This window comes from Hoplias malabaricus, chromosome 12 (genome assembly GCF_029633855.1).
Source record: "Hoplias malabaricus isolate fHopMal1 chromosome 12, fHopMal1.hap1, whole genome shotgun sequence".
NCBI classification, from domain to species: domain Eukaryota; kingdom Metazoa; phylum Chordata; class Actinopteri; order Characiformes; family Erythrinidae; genus Hoplias; species Hoplias malabaricus.
In genome coordinates, this window is record NC_089811.1 from 7,988,962 (window position 1) to 8,007,578 (window position 18,617).

At 45.1% G+C, this 18,617-nt stretch overlaps 1 protein-coding gene across 4 annotated transcripts; it reads right to left on the reverse strand.

Moving 5' to 3' along the window:
• Window positions 1-3,872: 3,872 nt before the first annotated feature.
• arsh (arylsulfatase H) lies at window positions 3,873-17,794 on the reverse strand. 4 transcript variants are annotated; one of them, XM_066686181.1, is made up of 13 exons: window positions 17,750-17,794; window positions 16,712-16,753; window positions 16,397-16,597; window positions 16,204-16,286; window positions 15,337-15,468; window positions 14,344-14,465; window positions 13,868-13,990; window positions 12,391-12,814; window positions 9,841-9,977; window positions 9,313-9,447; window positions 8,608-8,770; window positions 7,358-7,479; window positions 3,873-4,894 (listed from the first exon to the last, which is right to left on the reverse strand). In XM_066686181.1, the coding sequence occupies exons 4-13, from the start codon at window positions 16,221-16,223 to the stop codon at window positions 4,491-4,493; spliced, it is 1,782 nt and encodes a 593-aa protein (XP_066542278.1). In that variant the 5' UTR covers window positions 16,224-16,286; window positions 16,397-16,597; window positions 16,712-16,753; window positions 17,750-17,794; the 3' UTR covers window positions 3,873-4,490. The 4 variants fall into 4 exon arrangements, with proteins under 4 accessions (XP_066542278.1, XP_066542279.1, XP_066542281.1 ...); XM_066686182.1 differs by lacking the exon at window positions 17,750-17,794 and adding an exon at window positions 17,608-17,628; XM_066686184.1 differs by lacking the exons at window positions 16,397-16,597; window positions 16,712-16,753 and having other exon boundaries at window positions 17,750-17,777.
• Between the last annotated feature and the right edge of the window lie 823 nt (window positions 17,795-18,617).

Below are 18,617 nucleotides of genomic sequence, written 5' to 3' on the forward strand. Positions count from 1 at the left end.
CTGGCTTTGAGCTGTAAACAGGCTCTGAATCAGGTGAAGAGGTCAGGAACTCGACTTTACTTGTGTTTCTGTTCATTTTAATGGACCCACGAACTGATCTCCGGACCTCTGCTGCTATTTCTCAGATTCCTTACATAGACAGCAGGCCAAAGCTCAGCACTAAATCAGCTCTAAACAATCAAGACCCCCACTCCTCAGCAGCCAGACACCCATAAAACCAGCAGGGCTCCGTTCACCCCAGAAATGGAGGGGTTCAGCGGACTCATCCACAGAGGCACAAAGCTGATAGAGACATACACTGAAAAATAGGCCATATCTCATTGTTACAGGAGTATTATAAGACTATTCACCTGTCCCTATACAATTTATGGCTTGTTTTGAGTGATTTTCTACAGTGAGAATGTGTCTGATTCCAATGGCACATCATGTTAAGTAATTAATCAAGCAAAAATCTCTCAAAATGACTAAAAACCATCCAGAAACAGGTGAATAATCTTATATTATCCTTAAAACAATGTGAGAATGAGGGATATTAGAGATACTCTGTGGGATTAAGATGATTTTACTTATTACCGAGGCAAGATCAGAGGAAAAACTGTGGAAAAAGAATAATTGAGACATGTCCCACAGTCTAAAACGAAACAAAAGGAGAGAGAGACAATGCTTCGCTTTCTTTTCTCGTTCTGGAGACACAGAGCCAGGGACCCCCGCCTGGACTCCTTCCCGACGAGCTCTTGTTCTGGTGATGTACGGCTTTGGCTTCAAGGTCGGATTTAAGCCACCTGACACGAGGTCAGAGCAGCAGGAATTCCTCCGCCGTATTTCACAGAGATTAACGGCCGACACAAGAGTCTGACTCTGAACCTCGTGGGTTTAGAATTATATTTACGTCTTGTTTAATAAACTTCATAAACCTGTTGTTTTTTTCAGGCTGTATTTCATCAGTTTGTATTTTAACAATGTTTTGTTTTTGAAGACAGTTTGTAATGTTATTTTACGTTGACAGTTTTCAGATTCTACAGTATTCAAAAACATAAATACTCCCCTATGAAAAAACTGCACAAACCTGCAACTCACAGGAAAAGTAATCACTCCCAGAGCGATCAAACTCTGAAGTGAATAAAACATTTCAAGATGGGATCTATTACCCTGTATTACACTGCAATTCATGTCCTAATCTTCTCACAAACTCCACTCAACACTTTGCGGTCACAGATGTTCTGAGAGAAGCCTCTGTGATTTGCTAAATGAGTTCAATCACTCTGGCATCAATTGCTTTTTCCTGGGAAGCCCAGAGAATCATACCAAGAGCTTCTTTCTCTTTACATCAAGGTGGACCAACGAGGTAGGAGTGTCTAACAGAGACACAGGGTTTAAAACTCCAGTAGACACTGCTGTGTCAGATCCACTCGTATCACTATGTCAGTATCACTGCAGTGCTGGGAACTACCCACCGCCCAAATCACACCTGCTCTGTGGTGGTCCTGGCAGATCTGTCTTGTTTAAGGTGACCCTGTTTCTGAGGCGATAATTTGCGAGGTCTGGCTGCGATGCATTAATTGAGTCGGAGTGTCTTTAATACGAGACGCTCCCTGTGGTGGAGAATGAGGTTATTGCTGCACATCTGTTTCTGCCCTAAAAAGATAAATGGGTTTAATATCCCACCTTTACTTCCCACACGTTCAAAGTGTGGGGAGTGGGAGTCAAATAAAGGAATGGCCTAAAGCCATCGTATAAAAACTGAGGGTGTATAAGTGAGGTCCGGCACTGGAGGAGCAGGAGGAACAGTGGGGCCTACACAGCCCTGGACTTTCTGGCCTCACGGTATGCTCCCCTCGCTCGCCTGCAGCTGTCCATGTTTAGAACAGATAATTAGGCCCCATCCACACGTGTCCGGATAATTGTAACAAGATTTTTATCTGTTTTCAAAGAAATAACACATGAAGTGTCCACACATGAAATGCTGTCGTGTCTCTTTCTTTTCTGTTTACTTTTCTATTCTCTCTTTATTGCCATCAGCTCTGTCCTTCTCTCTCTGTGTCCACTATCTCTCCTTCAACAGAACATTAAAGACCTGCAACAGACTTTGATAACACTTTAGTTTTTCTGTCTCACACACACACACACGTTCCCGAGACAGAACAGCATCAGATTCTTAACACACTGTTAATGTGAACAGAAACACATTTTTAAAAAGCTCAATTTTGACGTTAAACACTTTTCAAAAATTCTCCACTTTGAGAGTGTTCCGAAACCTCCATTTTCATTCATTATCTGTAACCCTTATCCAGTTCAGGATCGTGGTGGGTCCAGAGCAAGGCGGGAATACACCCTGGAGGGGGCGCCAGTCCTTCACAGGGCAACACACACACTCTCTCACGCACTAACACCTACGGACACTTTTGAGTCGCCAATCCATCTACCAATGTGTGTTTTTGGACTGTGGGAGGAAACCCACATGGACAAAGGGAGAACACACCACACTCCTTACAGACAGTCACCTGGAGGAAACCCACGCAGACACAGGGAGAACACACCACACTCCTCACAGACAGTCACCCGGAGGAAGCCCACGCAGACACAGAGCGAACACACCACACTCCTCAAAGACAGTCACCCGGAGGAAACCTACGCAGACACAGGGGGAACACACCACACTCCTCAAAGACAGTCACCCGGAGGAAACCTACGCAGACACAGGGGGAACACACCACACTCCTCAAAGACAGTCACCCGGAGGAAACCTACACAGACACAGAGCGAACATACCACACTCCTCACAGACTGTCACCCGGAGGAAACCCACGCAGACACAGGGAGATCACACCACACTCCTCACAGACAGTCACCTGGAGGAAACCCACACAGACACAGAGTGAACACACCACACTCCTCACAGACAGTCACCCGGAGGAAACCTACGCAGACACAGACGAACATACCACACTCCTCACAGACTGTCACCCAGAGGAAGCCCACGCAGACACAGGGAGAACACACCACACTCCTCACAGACAGTCACCCGGAGGAAACCCACTCAGACACAGGGAGAACACACCACACTCCTCACAGACAGTCACCCGGAGTGGGACTCAAACCCACAACCTGCAGGTCCCTGGAGCTGTGTGACTGCGACACTACCTGCTTCACCCCTCCATTTTCTGGATACACGTGGACAGGGCCTTAGTGTGACTGTAATGTTATTGATTTATTAGTTGCCACTGCGTATGAAAGGAGCTCTATAAATACATCTGCCTTGCTATTGATATATTAACAATATTGACTGCCCTTTCACCTCCCTCTGTCACTGGCCCAGCTCACATCATGCATTAACATGTATTTCCAGCTATATCTACATCTTCGTGGGCATCCGAGCCCAAGCTCACCATGCCCCGTGGCTGGAGTCCAGAACAGAAAACAGAGCAGCTCCTGCAGTTTCACAGCAGAAACCCGGACACTGACACACAAACGTGGGATCGATTAAATGTGTGCAGCGCAACTATTTCCAACCAAACTCTTGCAGAGTTTAGCTCCGGCTCTAATCTAAAACATCTGAACCACGTAACAACGGTCCTGAGGAAGATCTGTGAGCTAGAACCGGGTTCTTGTCAGTGTAAGGTTGGGCGTGACCTCTTTAAAGCCAAGGTCAGACATTTTTGGAGACATCAAACTGATCCTGGCTGAGGGTGTTCGTTGTTTGTGACTAGTTTGTGGCGCCCTCTGCTGGTGGAACGTTTAACTTGTAATCAGAGGGCCTTCAAATATAGCTCTTTAAATAATAATAATAATAAGTTCAACTTATTAGACACCTTTCACAAACACAAGGATGCTTTCAGAAGTCAATATCATCACAGACACTTTGACTGCGTTTGAGATTTTCACTTTATTTGTTCCTCAGATATAAACAGCACCAGAACAATAAGTTCTTCAGCACCTGGACTGGGGTTTTCTTTATTAGAACGAGACAGTGTCCTGCTCTCTGCCCCATTAAACACATCAAACCAATCAATAATCAATAGCTTTACATTCAGAGATGAGTGGAGTACATGGTTCATTTAGTCCCTCATATTTACGTTGTTTTACAGCGATGTGATGAAGTTTATAGTACATTTGAGCTCATACATTGTGTGTTTTATGAATATTCTGGCTTTCAAGGCAAAGTGATATTTTATTATATCATTTTTTTTAAAATATATAATTATTTTTTTATATGAACCATGTTTCAAGTATTTATTGCTTTCTGTCCCTGGATTATTATTATTTCTTATGTAAATTCATGTAATATTAATAATAATAAAATATATGTTTTGAATGGATTTCTGTATAAAATATAAGTATCATTAAAGATAAACAGACAATGACCATGGTTTTGAGTATGTGCTCCTTGCAGAGACAGAGGGGAGCTCTGGGAGTAGAAAACCGGCCAGGGACCAAACAGAGAGAAGCGTCCAGGAGAGTCGGTGCCATGCAGTGGAAAAGCACCAATTCCTTTATTGAACTTCATGGAACAGGCCTCTTTTTCCTCCCTCTCCCGCTCTCTCTGTGAGTGTATTTTCAGAGCAGGAGCAGAAGGGGAACGTTCCGCAGCAGGGCTGAAGCCAGGGCTTCCAGAGGATGTTCCTCCAGGAGAGCTGTCCCTCGACAGGGCTGAGGGTCCTACGGTGCTCCTCCACCGCCTCCTGGACCCTCCTCAGAACCTCAGCGTAACGCTGGTCTATCGCAGGGCTGAGGGGGGCGCTCTCCCCAGCGTCCCGGGACAGATCGAACACCAGTGGGGGGTCGTGGTGGGTCACAAACTCACCGTGACACATACACATCTTTGTGTCGTAACAGCCCACAGCTCCGGGGGGGGAGAAGTTGGGAGTGAAGTAATGCACCTTAAACACAGACTGACCTGAGAAGGAGGAGGAGGACATGAGAAATAAGGGCTGGGCATTCCTGTGAGGATTTGATGGCATACAACATTCACATGAACACCAGGGAGGTCAGGTACAGATGGGGGAAAGGTATGGGATGGACCTCCATCACTCCAGAGAACGCAGATCCCCTGATCCACAGCCCAGTGCTGGGGGGTTTATTCCACTCCAGGGGACTCATGGCATTGGTGTATCATGAGGATACACTCATGTGCACCTGCTCCACTCTCTCTGTCAATCACTCTGATTATGCAAACAGTGTGTGTAATTGTGTCAGTCTCACTTTAGAATATTTGTAGGACTTGTACAGTATTTGCCAACTCTGACTGGACACATGGGCACAGTGCCCCCTTGTGGACGGCAGCAGCAACATTTCAAAATTGATGCCTTAAAGGCTAAGCACCAGCTCTATGTAAGTGTCAAACAAATAAATACAGTGGAATTTGAGTTCCTAACTTGTGTTTATTGATAGTCAGAAAACATGTTATTTCTTACTAATTCAAGGAATAAAGTTTAAAAGACCGTTGGTCCCCCTCCCCCCCCCAACGGTGTTGGGAAACTCTAAGAGGCGTCTTGCCTGTGACGTAGATGGTGGACAACAACTCTAGAAGCTGCACTTAATTTAATGCAAAATGATGAAAAGGTGTGTTGTTTTTGGCTGCAATCATTCAATGTACAGTGGGACATCTGTGAACAAATGGCCCAAAGATCCCAAAATATCCAGAAAATGGACTAAATTTCTCAACTTTAAACGGGCACTTTGGAAAGGACCATCCGCTCACTCCGTTATCTGTAGCTCATTTCACTGGCGCTTTTCCAACAATATGGGCATGTAAGGACACCAACGAAAGGTGTTCAAGAGCCTCTGTAACATGGAGGTAAACAGGGTAAGGACACTCACTTCGCCTGTTTTAGTTGGTGTTAGTTAACGTTAGCTTGACTCGCTAAACTCGGTGTCTCAGATTATACTCGGCTACGTAGCTGCATTACGGAGGTTTATAGTGTCGGATGAATTCGAGTTCGACTTCGATCACATTTACAAGAATAACGGTACCTCTACATTTGAGTTTAGCTTATTGCTAGGCTATTGTCATGAATAATGTTGGTTATTTAGCTAGATACTGTCATAACAGTCAGTCATAACGGTGTTTTACCGCGGCGTTGTTCAGCTGTTGTCCACCAGTGACGTCACGGTTGCGTTCAAGAATTTCCGTAGCGAGCTCGGGTTTTTTCGTCAATTTAATAAAAGTGTCAGTTTTAAAGCAAATTAAGCATTAAGCTATTTTCATTTTAATTCATACTTATATCTGTCAGTAACTACAACAATGTGAAATATTCATGGAGGTCCATTAAGTGGTGCTTAGCCTTTAACCAATTTTTAGCCATGTCTGATTACACCCACTAGCGGTTTTCTCCTTGGTAACACCCCACCATCCAGTTGCACTTCTAATAAACAAAACATTGGTAATCAACACGTCTATGCTGGGATCAGACGACACAAATTTAGCCCAGTTTTGACCAGATTTTGTCGTATCCAACAAATTTCCAGTGTTGGAACCTTTAACGCCGGGGACGAGGAGCAGTCGTGAAGTGCGACGTAATCAAAGGACAGTGATGCGTGACGCCCCACAACTCCCAAAGGAAAAGTCGAGCGCGTTAGAATTGTTTGGATCTTTTGGCCCAGTCTGACATTTCCCTACGACATGTTCCTGACGATGACCAATAGGAGGACAGAGCACTGCCCGGCGCACATCTGTAAACACGGAGAAGAGAAAGAGGGAGGCTCTGCTGCAGCTGTCAGTGGAACAACCAAACTGAGGAAACACTCTGGACGTGTAACACACTTCCTCAGGTTCTCTTTGCAGGAGACAGTCCGCACTGTTCTCTCCAAAACACCAAAGAACGGGTCCACTTTGGTTTATCTTCTTCTACAGTAGTTGTGATAGGACGACATCTGAACTCACACTGACGTGAATGAAGAGTGGTCTGTGTCAAACACGTAGTGTCACCAGTCTCCCATGGGTTTATAGCTCTAATCTGACATTGTGAACATCGTGAAAGATAAAAATATTGTGTAGTCTGATCCCGGCATTAGAGGAGAATGCTAACTGCACAATAGCGCTATGTCAGCTGACATATCCAAGGGAAAACATGCATCTCCAAAGCTGTGTATGTGTAGGCTACTACATAATTTGAACGCTTCACACTGTGTGAAAGTGTCATGATGAATGGTCCAATAGACTTTTGGAGGTAGATTCTTTTCTCTAGACAGTGACGATATGTAGGCTTTGTTTTGCAGTGTGCTGAGGGATCGGGAAACGGAGGGCCATCCAATCCACCCAGACAGAGAGGCCAGTTACGCTCTCATGGACCCCTGGTTACAGAGGGCTATGGCATCACCTGGGGCTGACCCCCACTGTTCCTGACTCCGAGATACTCACTGTTGGGAGGACGCCAGCGGACAGCGTTGAGGTAAATGCCGCAGTAATGAAACATGAACTCATGCTCCGAACGCTCAGTTCTGCCTTCCAACAACGGCATCAGGTCATGACCGTCCAGCAGCCTGCAAACACAGTCCACTACAACATTAGCAGGACAAGGAAACACACACAAACACCACAAACGTGCCCAAAGAGCTGTTGGTGTTAGAATTCTTGCTCAGCCATGGATACTGACCGTGGAGAAACACTGTTAACCTAAACTATGAAGGGAAACGGGTGGTGTTATCATAACAATGATACATTCAAAACAGGCTTTTACTGCAAACGAACACTGAAGGACAGATACTGTTTTGAAGTAAACAAAAAATCCACAAAAATGGAGACACGTGTTTTTCATTGGACAGCAACAATGACTTTACAGAAGTCAATTTTTACATAGTTTTTCCCTGCTCATGGTGGTTATATTATGATCTATTCATTCATTCATTATCTGTAACCACTTCTCCAGTTCAGGGTCACGGTGGGTCCAGAGCCTACCTGGAATCATTGGGCGCAAGGCTGGAATACACCCTGGAGGGGGCGCCAGTCCTTTACAGGGCAACACAGACACACACACGGACACTTTTGAGTCACCAATCCACCTACCAATGTGGGTTTTTGGACTGTGGGAAGAAACCGGAGCACCCGGAGGAAACCCACGCGGACACAGAGAGAACACACCACACTCCTCACAGACAGTCACCTGGAGGAAACCCACGCAGACACAGGGAGAACACAACACACTCCTCACAGACAGTCACCTGGAGGAAACCCACGCGGACACAGGGAGAACACACCACACTCCTCACAGTCACCCGGAGGAAACCCACGCGGACACAGAGAGAACACACCACACTCCTCACAGACAGTCACCTGGAGGAAACCCACGCAGACACAGGGAGAACACACCACACTCCTCACAGACAGTCACCCGGAGGAAACCCACGCGGACACAGGGAGAACACACCACACTCCTCACAGACAGTCACTCAGGACCCTGGAGCTGTGACAAAGACACTACCAGCTGCCTCACTGTGGCACCTTTTTCTGGATGTTATGTTTTTTTATTATTTTATTCTTTCTATTATTTTCTTATTTAAACCATTTTGTTTTAATCCGATTTTGCTGTCCTGACTTTGTTATATTTTTTATATGCTGTACATTAATATTAATTGGATATAATAATAATAATAGGAAGAAGATGACGATACCTGTCCTGAGGTAGTTCTCCTCCAGCGAGTTTCACCACCGTGGGGAAAATGTCCATCAAACTCGTCGGCTCGTTCACCACTCGTCCAGCAGGAAGACGTCCCGTCCAGTGGAATAATCCGGGAACACGGATGCCTCCCTCCCAGCCCCCCATGGCCTTCCCACCTGCACAAACAAGGGCAAATCCTGTCCAGGATTATTCCACTACATTGATTAACAGAAACGTACTGAGAGGCAAAGTCCAGGTAAAGAACTTCTCATCTGAGAACTGCAGTTTTTTCTGCCTGCAATATTTTAGAGAAGGGTTCTATACGGCACCAAAAACAGTTCCTTTATTGTTACAATGTCAAGCTTGTTACAACAGAGCAACAGTTTCTGGCCATAAATTGAACTAGTAACATATAAAGGACTCCTCTGTACTCAGTGAACTGAAGAGAAAGAGAAGAGGAAACTGACCATGTTCAAGCATTGTCAATTTTTAACAAAGGAAAACAACACATGGTCACTGTCTGTTTTTACACGGCCACTGTTAAAATGTGAATCTCCACACCTTTATATCATTAACTTACGCTACAGCAACAATGCAGAAATAATGGGGAAAAAAAATACTGACATTAAATTAAAGTGATTTTAAGGCTTTGAGATGGCCCTGATCTGGCAGCGGTCGCTAACAGAACTGTCCAGAGCTTAAAACATTCGGACATCACCTCGATAAATTCCGTTCCAGCCTCCTCTCTGCCCTCGCTCGTCTGAATCCTCGAGGTGGCCGCCGTGATCTGAAGTGAAATACATCAGAGTGTGGTCTGCGAGGTCCAGTCTCTCGATGAGCTGAACCATTCGGCCTGGGAAGGGGTGGGGGGGGGGGTGCATACAAGATTAATTCAGTATGTTTTATTAAGACCTAACTGCTGCTACGGAGAGGAATTAGTTCCAAACTTAGAATTAGATTTGGTTTCAAACAGCACGGCTTTTACTGTCTGCACTCGCTCCAGCTCTGAATTCGACTCTTGGGAATGTGTGTCTGTGCGGCAACACAGATGTGCACTGATTACATTTGGAGGTGGATTGTATTCAATTTTGACACTAATTCATGTTTTCCCCACATGGGGGCGCTTAAAACCCAGAAAAGACCGGAACCAGAGCTTGTGTTATTTTATAATTTAAGGATAAGGAGACTGTGCAGAAAGAGAACAATAGAGATTTCAAGTCAAGGCACTGTATGTGTGTTTTCTCACCGACCGCTGCGTCCATCTCCTCCACATTATCTCCGTAAAGGCCGTGTTTGCTCTTCCCCACAAAGTCCTTGGAAACAAACAGAGGTGCATGGACGTGAGCCAGCGACAGGAACAGCAGAAAAGGCCTGTTCTGGTTCCTGAGGTGATAAATCAAATTAGGCGTCATAACCATCATCATCATCATCTTTATTATTTTTATTGTTATGGCTGTTGTTTAATAGGCAGATCAAAGCTGCTGGGCTCCTCGGGGCACTTTTTGAGGTTCTCGCTGGGTGTGTGAGAACATGAGTGGGATGAGAAGCGTTTAATTTGTCGTGCTGTGTGTGTTTATTTGTCCCGACTTGTCTCGGTGCTGAAGACAGCAGGTGTGACTTAAGTATGGAGGAACGTGTTTGATTGGACCCGGATCTGATCAGCAAGACAGTGGAAAGCAAGCTTTTGTCTTTCTGCTTTCTCCTCGTGACTCAACCAGTGAGAAGCCCTGGAGGATTTTGCCATCACCAATTAAAAAACAACAGTGGAGACGTGTCTGGTGTGCAGTGGTAGTGAATGGAACCAGGCGTCTCCACTTCTCCAACACACACCCAGCATTTTATTCCATCTCCTCCTCCAGCAGCACCTCCACCATCTACAGAGTCTCTGTGGAGTGATGATGATGATGTTGGAGGACATTGTGTGTCCCTCACAGCATCCAGTGTGTCCCTCTCCACCAGGACTGAGTTTAAACACCAAAAACCTTCTTCAAACTACAGTCAGACATCAACCGTGTGTCCCCCACCATTTACTGTCTCCTCACTTTCTGTGAGGGGCTTTTAGAGGAAGACGTGTGGTTCCATTCACCTCCACTGTCCCCTGTCCCTCACTGTTTACTGTCCTCACTTTCTGTGAGGGGCTTTTAGAGGAAGACGTGTGGTTCCATTCACCTCCACTGTCCACTGTCCCTCACTGTTTACTGTCCTCACTTTCTGTGAGGGGCTTTTAGAGGAAGACGTGTGGTTCCATTCACCTCCACTGTCCACTGTCCCTCACTGTTTACTGTCCTCACTTTCTGTGAGGGGCTTTTAGAGGAGGACGTCTGGTTCCATTCACCTCCACTGTCCCCTGTCCCCCACTGTTTACTGTCCTCACTTTCTGTGAGGGGCTTTTAGAGGAAGACGTGTGGTTCCATTCACCTCCACTGTCCCCTGTCCCTCACTGTTTACTGTCCTCACTTTCTGTGAGGGGCTTTTAGAGGAGGACGTCTGGTTCCATTCACCTCCACTGTCCCCTGTCCCTCACTGTTTACTGTCCTCACTTTCTGTGAGGGGCTTTTAGAGGAAGACGTGTGGTTCCATTCACCTCCACTGTCCTCTGTCCCTCACTGTTTACTGTCCTCACTTTCTGTGAGGGGCTTTTAGAGGAGGACGTCTGGTTCCATTCACCTCCACTGTCCCCTGTCCCTCACTGTTTACTGTCCTCACTTTCTGTGAGGGGCTTTTAGAGGAAGATGTGTGGTTCCATTCACCTCCACTGTCCCCTGTCCCTCACTGTTTACTGTCCTCACTTTCTGTGAGGGGCTTTTAGAGGAAGACGTGTGGTTCCATTCACCTCCACTGTCCACTGTCCCTCACTGTTTACTGTCCTCACTTTCTGTGAGGGGCTTTTAGAGGAAGACGTGTGGTTCCATTCACCTCCACTGTCCCCTGTCCCCCACTGTTTACTGTCCTCACTTTCTGTGAGGGGCTTTTAGAGGAGGACGTCTGGTTCCATTCACCTCCACTGTCCCCTGTCCCTCACTGTTTACTGTCCTCACTTTCTGTGAGGGGCTTTTAGAGGAAGACGTGTGGTTCCATTCACCTCCACTGTCCCCTGTCCCTCACTGTTTACTGTCCTCACTTTCTGTGAGGGGCTTTTAGAGGAAGACGTGTGGTTCCATTCACCTCCACTGTCCCCTGTCCCTCACTGTTTACTGTCCTCACTTTCTGTGAGGGGCTTTTAGAGGAAGACGTGTGGTTCCATTCACCTCCACTGTCCCCTGTCCCCCACTGTTTACTGTCCTCACTTTCTGTGAGGGGCTTTTAGAGGAGGACGCCTGGTTCCATTCACCTCCACTGTCCCCTGTCCCTCACTGTTTACTGTCCTCACTTTCTGTGGAGGAATCATGACAGTCCAACACTAAAATTAGGGCTGAAATATGAATAGTCTTAAAGTTGAAGTAGGGCTGGACGATGTGGCCAAAATTTATAATCACAATATATTTTTTTAATTTCTGTCAAAATTATATAATTCTGATATCAATTTGAACAATATAAAAGACAAAGAACAACTAACAACAAATAAAGAACCATGACATCACCTTCAAAAATAAGTTTCTTGGCGTTGTTTATGTTAATATTATTTAGCTTTAGCTGGTGGCAGCCCTGTAATGAATGTCAGTCAGTGACTGCTATTGAATTACTGTCCAGCCACATGTTGAAATATCACCACATGCAGGGGTCATGGCTCAAGCCTGGTAAATCTGGACGTGCTGGTCTTCTTAAGGACATTAAGAACATTACCCTTCAAACTCACCTCTCTATAAACTGCTCAGCCTCGCTCACAAGCTTCTCGGGCAGAGCGTCCGGCTCCATCGGCTGCTCCACCACCTCCTCGTTCCTCATAACGATGCAGTTCCAGACTCGAACAAGCTCGAGAGGGACGAACCAGACGGTGAAGCCAAGCAAACAGAGGAGCGTTAAAAACACCAGCAGCTTCCCACTGACCTCCAGGAGTCCAGAGACCTTCAGCAGGACCAGTGTCACCAAGCCCAGTCCCAGCAGCATAGACAAATCCCACAGCGCCGCCTGCTGTTCGGCCAGAATGTCCTTACCCTCCCCAGGCTTGCAGTCGTTAAAGTAAGTGAAGGGAATCCCATAGTAATAGTCGAAGCCGTGGTTGTTGGGGTGGTGGCAGTGGTCATTTCTGCTCTTGCAGTTCACTCCCAGATGCCACTTCCCTGAAAAGAGGAGTATAAAAATAAGCTTTTAGCCCATAAATAATGCACATACAGAGATAAAGACCTCGAGAAGTGTGCAGTGATTGGTCTAAGCAGCTATTCTCCATGAGAACAACACATTAGCTTTGTGGTTAATCAGGGATTGTTGACATTTGTCTTCAGGTTAAATAATCAAAATACTAACATTTGAATATGCAAATTAAAAGAATAATTGGCAAAACATCAAGTTTTCATCATTTTCCACTGACCCCAATTTCACTTAATCAGCTAGGACATGAGCTGAATATACATCATTTATCTTCCTTTTTGAGAGGTGCAGCTAAGAGGCTAATGTTGCTAACAAATGGAAGTCAATATTCACCCAAATCCACTTTACAAGTACATCCCAAAATATTCACATATTCACTGTAAACTTGTTAAACTATGGAACTACATTGTCTTCCACATCACGTCCTGCTACTGGAGTCCACGTTTTGCTTCTTTAGCATTGTAGCTACAAGGCTAACATTGCTAACAAACACTGGTAAACATATGCCCCAAACTCCTTTGTCCAGGACACAGTGAAGGTGGAGAAGATGAGTCAGTTTCAGACTGAACTGTAAACCCAACAACACAAAGGGGGAACAGGGGAACAGTGTTCTGAATGAATTGGAGTCATAGCTTTCCTTAGCGCAATTTACTATCACTCCACAGATGGTGGGAAAAAAACGGTAGACCTGGTTGTGATGTGGAAAATAATGCTGTTCCAACCTGAGCTGGAGCTAATACAATGTTATTTTACAAATTTACAAACATTATTTACTTAATTTGAAGGAAATGTATAAATATCTTAGCACATATTTACAAAGGCTATTTGGGTGACTACTGATTTACAGTGTTTACAGCGTCTAGAGTCAGTGGACAATCATAGAAGCATAAATATTACATACTTTATGTATTTAGATCTTATATCAGTGAAATTCAGGGGAAAGTGTGTGTAGGACGTGTTTGTATCGCTGTTGTTTGACATGATCTTTTTGTGACATATGTAAAGGAAAGTGAAGGGGGTCTCACCGATGAGGCCTGTAGCATAGCCTTGTTTCTGTAGCACTTTAGCAAACGTTGTCTCGTTGGGTGCAAGTCCTCCAGAGCCACCCAGGAAGAGGAGGACCTGCACGCTCCCTGTGCTGCCGAAGCCTAGAAACACAAACCAACAAAAACAGATAAAAACCAACCACGTAAACAAATCAGCATTAAGATCAACACCAGGTGCCTGCACTGAGTAACTACAGGCTGCAGACTGTTACTACTGCGACTTTACACTAGTAATGGAACATTACTACTACAGGATCTGATGGCATTCAGCCACGTTAACCTTTGTGGGGTCAAGTACACCACGCCAACTTGTCCCAAAGGTCACTGGCTGGACATCCATTTCACTGCGTCACAGCCCAGTGTTAGAGATCTTTACACCCCTCTGGTAGACACTTAGCTTTGAGCATCCACTCAGAGGATACAGAGCATTAAAGCAGTAAAATCCCATGTCTGACCTGAGCGCAATGCGTAGCGTCCGGTGAGGAAGGCTGCTCTGCTGGGGGTACACAGAGGAGCAGCGGCGATGTGTTGGGTCAGTTTAACCCCGTCCAATGCCAGACGGTCAATATTTGGAGTCCTGGAGACAAATCATATGCTAGTGGTGCTTTTACACTGTATGATACCTACTCTAGTGTTCTGTACTAGTCTCTACACTTTGTTTGGTCCCTGCTCAGTTTTCCACTCCCACAGCTCCTTCCCGAAATGTATCCGGTATCGTCTCAAAACCCTGTCTCTAACGGGAACAGCAGCCTTCGGAAAACACCAACAACAGCGGCGTAAACGATAAACATATTGGTGTGTTGTTGTTGTTGTTTGGAACTGAAAACAGTTCCATTATCAGTTCAGACAGATCAGTAGAGTTTGTTCCTTCCTTGTTGCAGTGTCTCGCTGGATTCTTTCGGCTGCCACCGATCCAAGGAGCGCTTGAACCTCTTCAAAAGACCACGGCGTAATTTTATGAGCTGCCGTTGGATAAAAACAAATGTGATCTCTGCTGTAGCTGGAGATTTTACATATGGAGAGTTAGTGCTGGTCGTCTGCATCGTGTGGCATAGAGTGACGACTCTCTCTGAACAATCATAGCTCTGCAAGCTTTACACGTCACAGTTTAGTCCCTACTCAGCTCGCTTGGAACCACAAGAGAGCAGGGACTAAAGAAGAAACCGGGTCCAGGACCAGATTTATCTGATGGAGAAGCAGAAGATGAGTAAAGTCGAGTAGAGCAGGAACCATGCAGTGGAAAAGCACCAATTGTTAACCCTCTAGGATTATTGATCATTTCCACATGAGATGAAGAATCAAAGCAGTTTAATCTCCACAGAGCGTCCCCCTCATGAGAGTGGCCCTGTATTAAACTTGTTTATTCCAGAATCTCTACATCCAGATCACTGTGTGTTAGTGAAACTGCTGCTCTATATTTCACATCAGAACAATGTACTGCTCTTCACCTGATCGTATCGTTGCCATAGCAACCGACATCTCCGATCCCCAGGTCGTCCACCATTATCAGGACGAAGTTGGGACGGGTCACATCTCCGGTGGTTTGGACGATTAGTAAAAATAACCCAAATAAAACTGACCTGAAAAATAAAGAACACTCTATAGTCACTGTCAACACTTTCAGCTCCACTGTCCCCTCAGACAAATCCACTGTTGTCTCACTGTCCCCTCTCACAGCTCCACTGTCCTCTCACAGCTCCACTGTCCCCTCTCACAGCTCCACTGTCCCCTCTCACAGCTCCACTGTCCCTTCTCACAACTCCACTGTCCTCTCACAGCTCCACTGTCCTCTCACAGTCCCCTCTCACAGCTCCACTGTCCTCTCACAGCTCCACTGTCCTCTCACTGTCCCCTCTCACAGCTCCACTGTCCCCTCTCACAGCTCCACTGTCCTCTCACAACTCCACCGTCCTCTCACTGTCCCCTCTCCTCTCACAACTCCACCGTCCTCTCACAGCTCCACTGTCCTTTCACTGTCCCCTCTCACAGCTCCACTGTCCCCTCTCTCAGCTCCACTGTCCCCTCACAGTCCCCTCTCTCAGCTCCACTGTCCCCTCTCACAGCTCCACTGTCCCCTCTCACTGTCCACATTATGAGCTCCACTGTTCTCCAAGTCCACTCTCTTAGGAGCGTCTAACAGAGCGGACAGTGAGTGGACACAGAGTTTAAAACTCCAGCAGCACTGCTATATCTGATCCACTCGTACCAGCACAACACACACCACCACCAGTTTATCACATACCTGGTTTCCAATAACAGCCCATGGAAGAGTTGTGAAGAGTTATTTAAAGCAAGATATCACACAGAGCTCTTACCTGAGGGATATGTGTTCCATCGGAGGAGCTGCTGATTCTCTGAGAGCAGCAGAAGTAAGAGACGTGTTAAAGAATAACTGCAGCTGCCAAGCAGAAAAGGGTAAAGACAAGGTAAAGGGTCAGTGGCCAATTTCATAATCAAGTCCAAAAGGAAGCTTTTATAGCTGTAGATTACTAAGTGTAGACTACTAACCTTTAACCTGATATTCAGTTTAAAACACAACTTAGTGAAGGAGGGGAGAGTAGGTAAATTTGCTGTTAGTGGGACCCAGATGGTGTGTGTATATCGGATAAATGTGAGGAGCCCAGTGACTCTCTAAGAGCTTCGGAGTGGGTTGTACAGCCCAGATGGGCCCAGTCTGGTTCTACCACTGACCCTCCCACATGGCTACATCTTTAAAGACAGATTGGTAAATAAATAAATAAATAAATAAATAAATAAAAGTGGCATAAATACATTTACTGTGGACTTTACCATTTCTTAAAGGAACACTACGTAATATTTTACCTTTAAATGACATCTTCAAAGTCATTATGATGCTTCACTGACCTGTAATAGAGAGAACAGAGCCACTGTTTTTGCTATTTTAGGCTCAGCACTGTGGAAACTGCACTATGTAACCTTTGGAGGGGGGCAGGAATCCAATGCTTCTCCATTGATTTTTATAAAAGTGCTGTTAAAATGTATTAACACTAGGGACAGCCACAGGAGCCAAAACCTCAAATCTTACATAGTGCTTCTTAAAAATGGATTTCAGCTTTCCTCAAATTATCATTAAATGGGGGGGGGGGGGTCCTGAGCTTTGGAGAAACAGGGGGAAAGTGGGGGGAGGGAACAGTATGCAGAGCAACAGACTCTGTAATTGTAGAACTCCAAAGTGCTCCTGTGAGGTCAGTGGAACTGATTAAAAGGGCAACGCCTCATGAAGAATGGACCAATAGAAACGCTCCAAAATTACTCTGAATTAAATCTTCTCTTTTTATTATTATTTATTATTTTTCCTTCTAAAGTAACGTTTCTATTTTCGCAGACGCATGTTTTTAATTGGACAGCGGCTACGTGAAAATGTTCAAATACGTAAAGACCTTAATAGCACTGCTATAAAAATATTCTTAAATGACTCCAAAGGTAGATTATTCTTCTGAATGCTATTTTAAAAATATTAATATTATTTCAACAAAAAATTAAGAAAGAGCAGAAAAACCAAAAGAGGTTTGTGAAATATTACACAAACCAGGAAATGGAGTTTGTGTGCGTTTGTCTCAACACATAGTCATTAAACAAACTTATATATCACTACCTAATTACTGCAGTCTATTTAATAACACAAATGCTGGTGTAGTGTGTTATTAGCTACATTTCATTTGTGCTGAAAATGAATTAATTAAAAATAAATCGCTCACTGTTTCCAAGACACGGACTAAATATGGACTGAGGTAATTTTTAGATATCAGCCCGGTTACTCTCAGCCTAGGTTTCGTTCTTAATTTGTTTAAAAACGACTCGTCTTGTGTGAATCTGCTCTTGTTGTTGTCCGTCTCTTACCTTCCTTCACTTCAACGCACCGCTGACTCCTAACCCGCCGTCTTCAAAAGGGAAATATTACCGTAAATCTCAAACAACAGGAGCAACAGGATTTCAAAAACACCACCACAGAAGAGACCCCTCTATGTTTCTGATTAAAGAGCCACAGACTGGTCAGTGTGTTTGAATATATTCCTCTTCTTCATGTTCCTTAACCGCTTCATCCTCTTTAGGTTTGTGGTGGGACTGGAGCTTACAGCAGGAATGTATTTATCACAGATTCTCCTGCAGAGCCGTCTGAGGGCTGGAAGGTCAGGCTCATTCAGCAGTGGTTCCGAAATTTTTCCAGATTTCCTGATTTTTCCTCAGTTTTGTGGAGAGTAGACAGTGAGACCTTAACTTTGTGAGATCTTGCACTAAGAAATGTTCTTTTAGAACTGGTTGGTTCTCACAGAGTTTAACTAGGGTGACCAGACGTCCTCTTTTACCTGGACATGTCTTCCTTTTCAGACTTAAAAACATGTCCGGGCGGAATTTCACAAATGTCCGGGATTTTGTTTTTCTAGAGTTTACATAGAATTTCGAGAAGTTTCGTTCACAAACTAGTCCCGCCCTCCCCTACTCCGATTGGTTCGCTTGAGTGAGAAGGGGGCGTGGTGAAGTAGCCTAAAATCTTCTGATTGGACGGTCTGACTGTAGAGCTACCGTTATTGGTCGATAACCTTCTCTGTAAACATTTAATTGGTCAGTCTGCACGTCAGTAGTCCTTGTTTACGTCAGGCAAAGCTCATGTACCTACCCTCATCTCGAGCAGCTATGCGGAAACGTAAATGTAGGTTCTCGGATGAATTAAAAAAAAGAAACTCCCATGTTTTGTGTAGCAAATAAA

Excerpts from the sequence above, each read along its gene's own strand:
- arsh (XM_066686181.1), bottom strand. The coding sequence starts at position 16,223 with ATGGAACACATATCCCTCAG. Across the intron at positions 13,991-14,343 it reads ACGCTACGCATTGCGCTCAG|GCTTCGGCAGCACAGGGAGC; the intron begins GTCAGACATGGG and ends TTGTGTTTCTAG. Across the intron at positions 9,448-9,840 it reads GGAGATGGACGCAGCGGTCG|GCCGAATGGTTCAGCTCATC; the intron begins GTGAGAAAACAC and ends ACCCCTTCCCAG.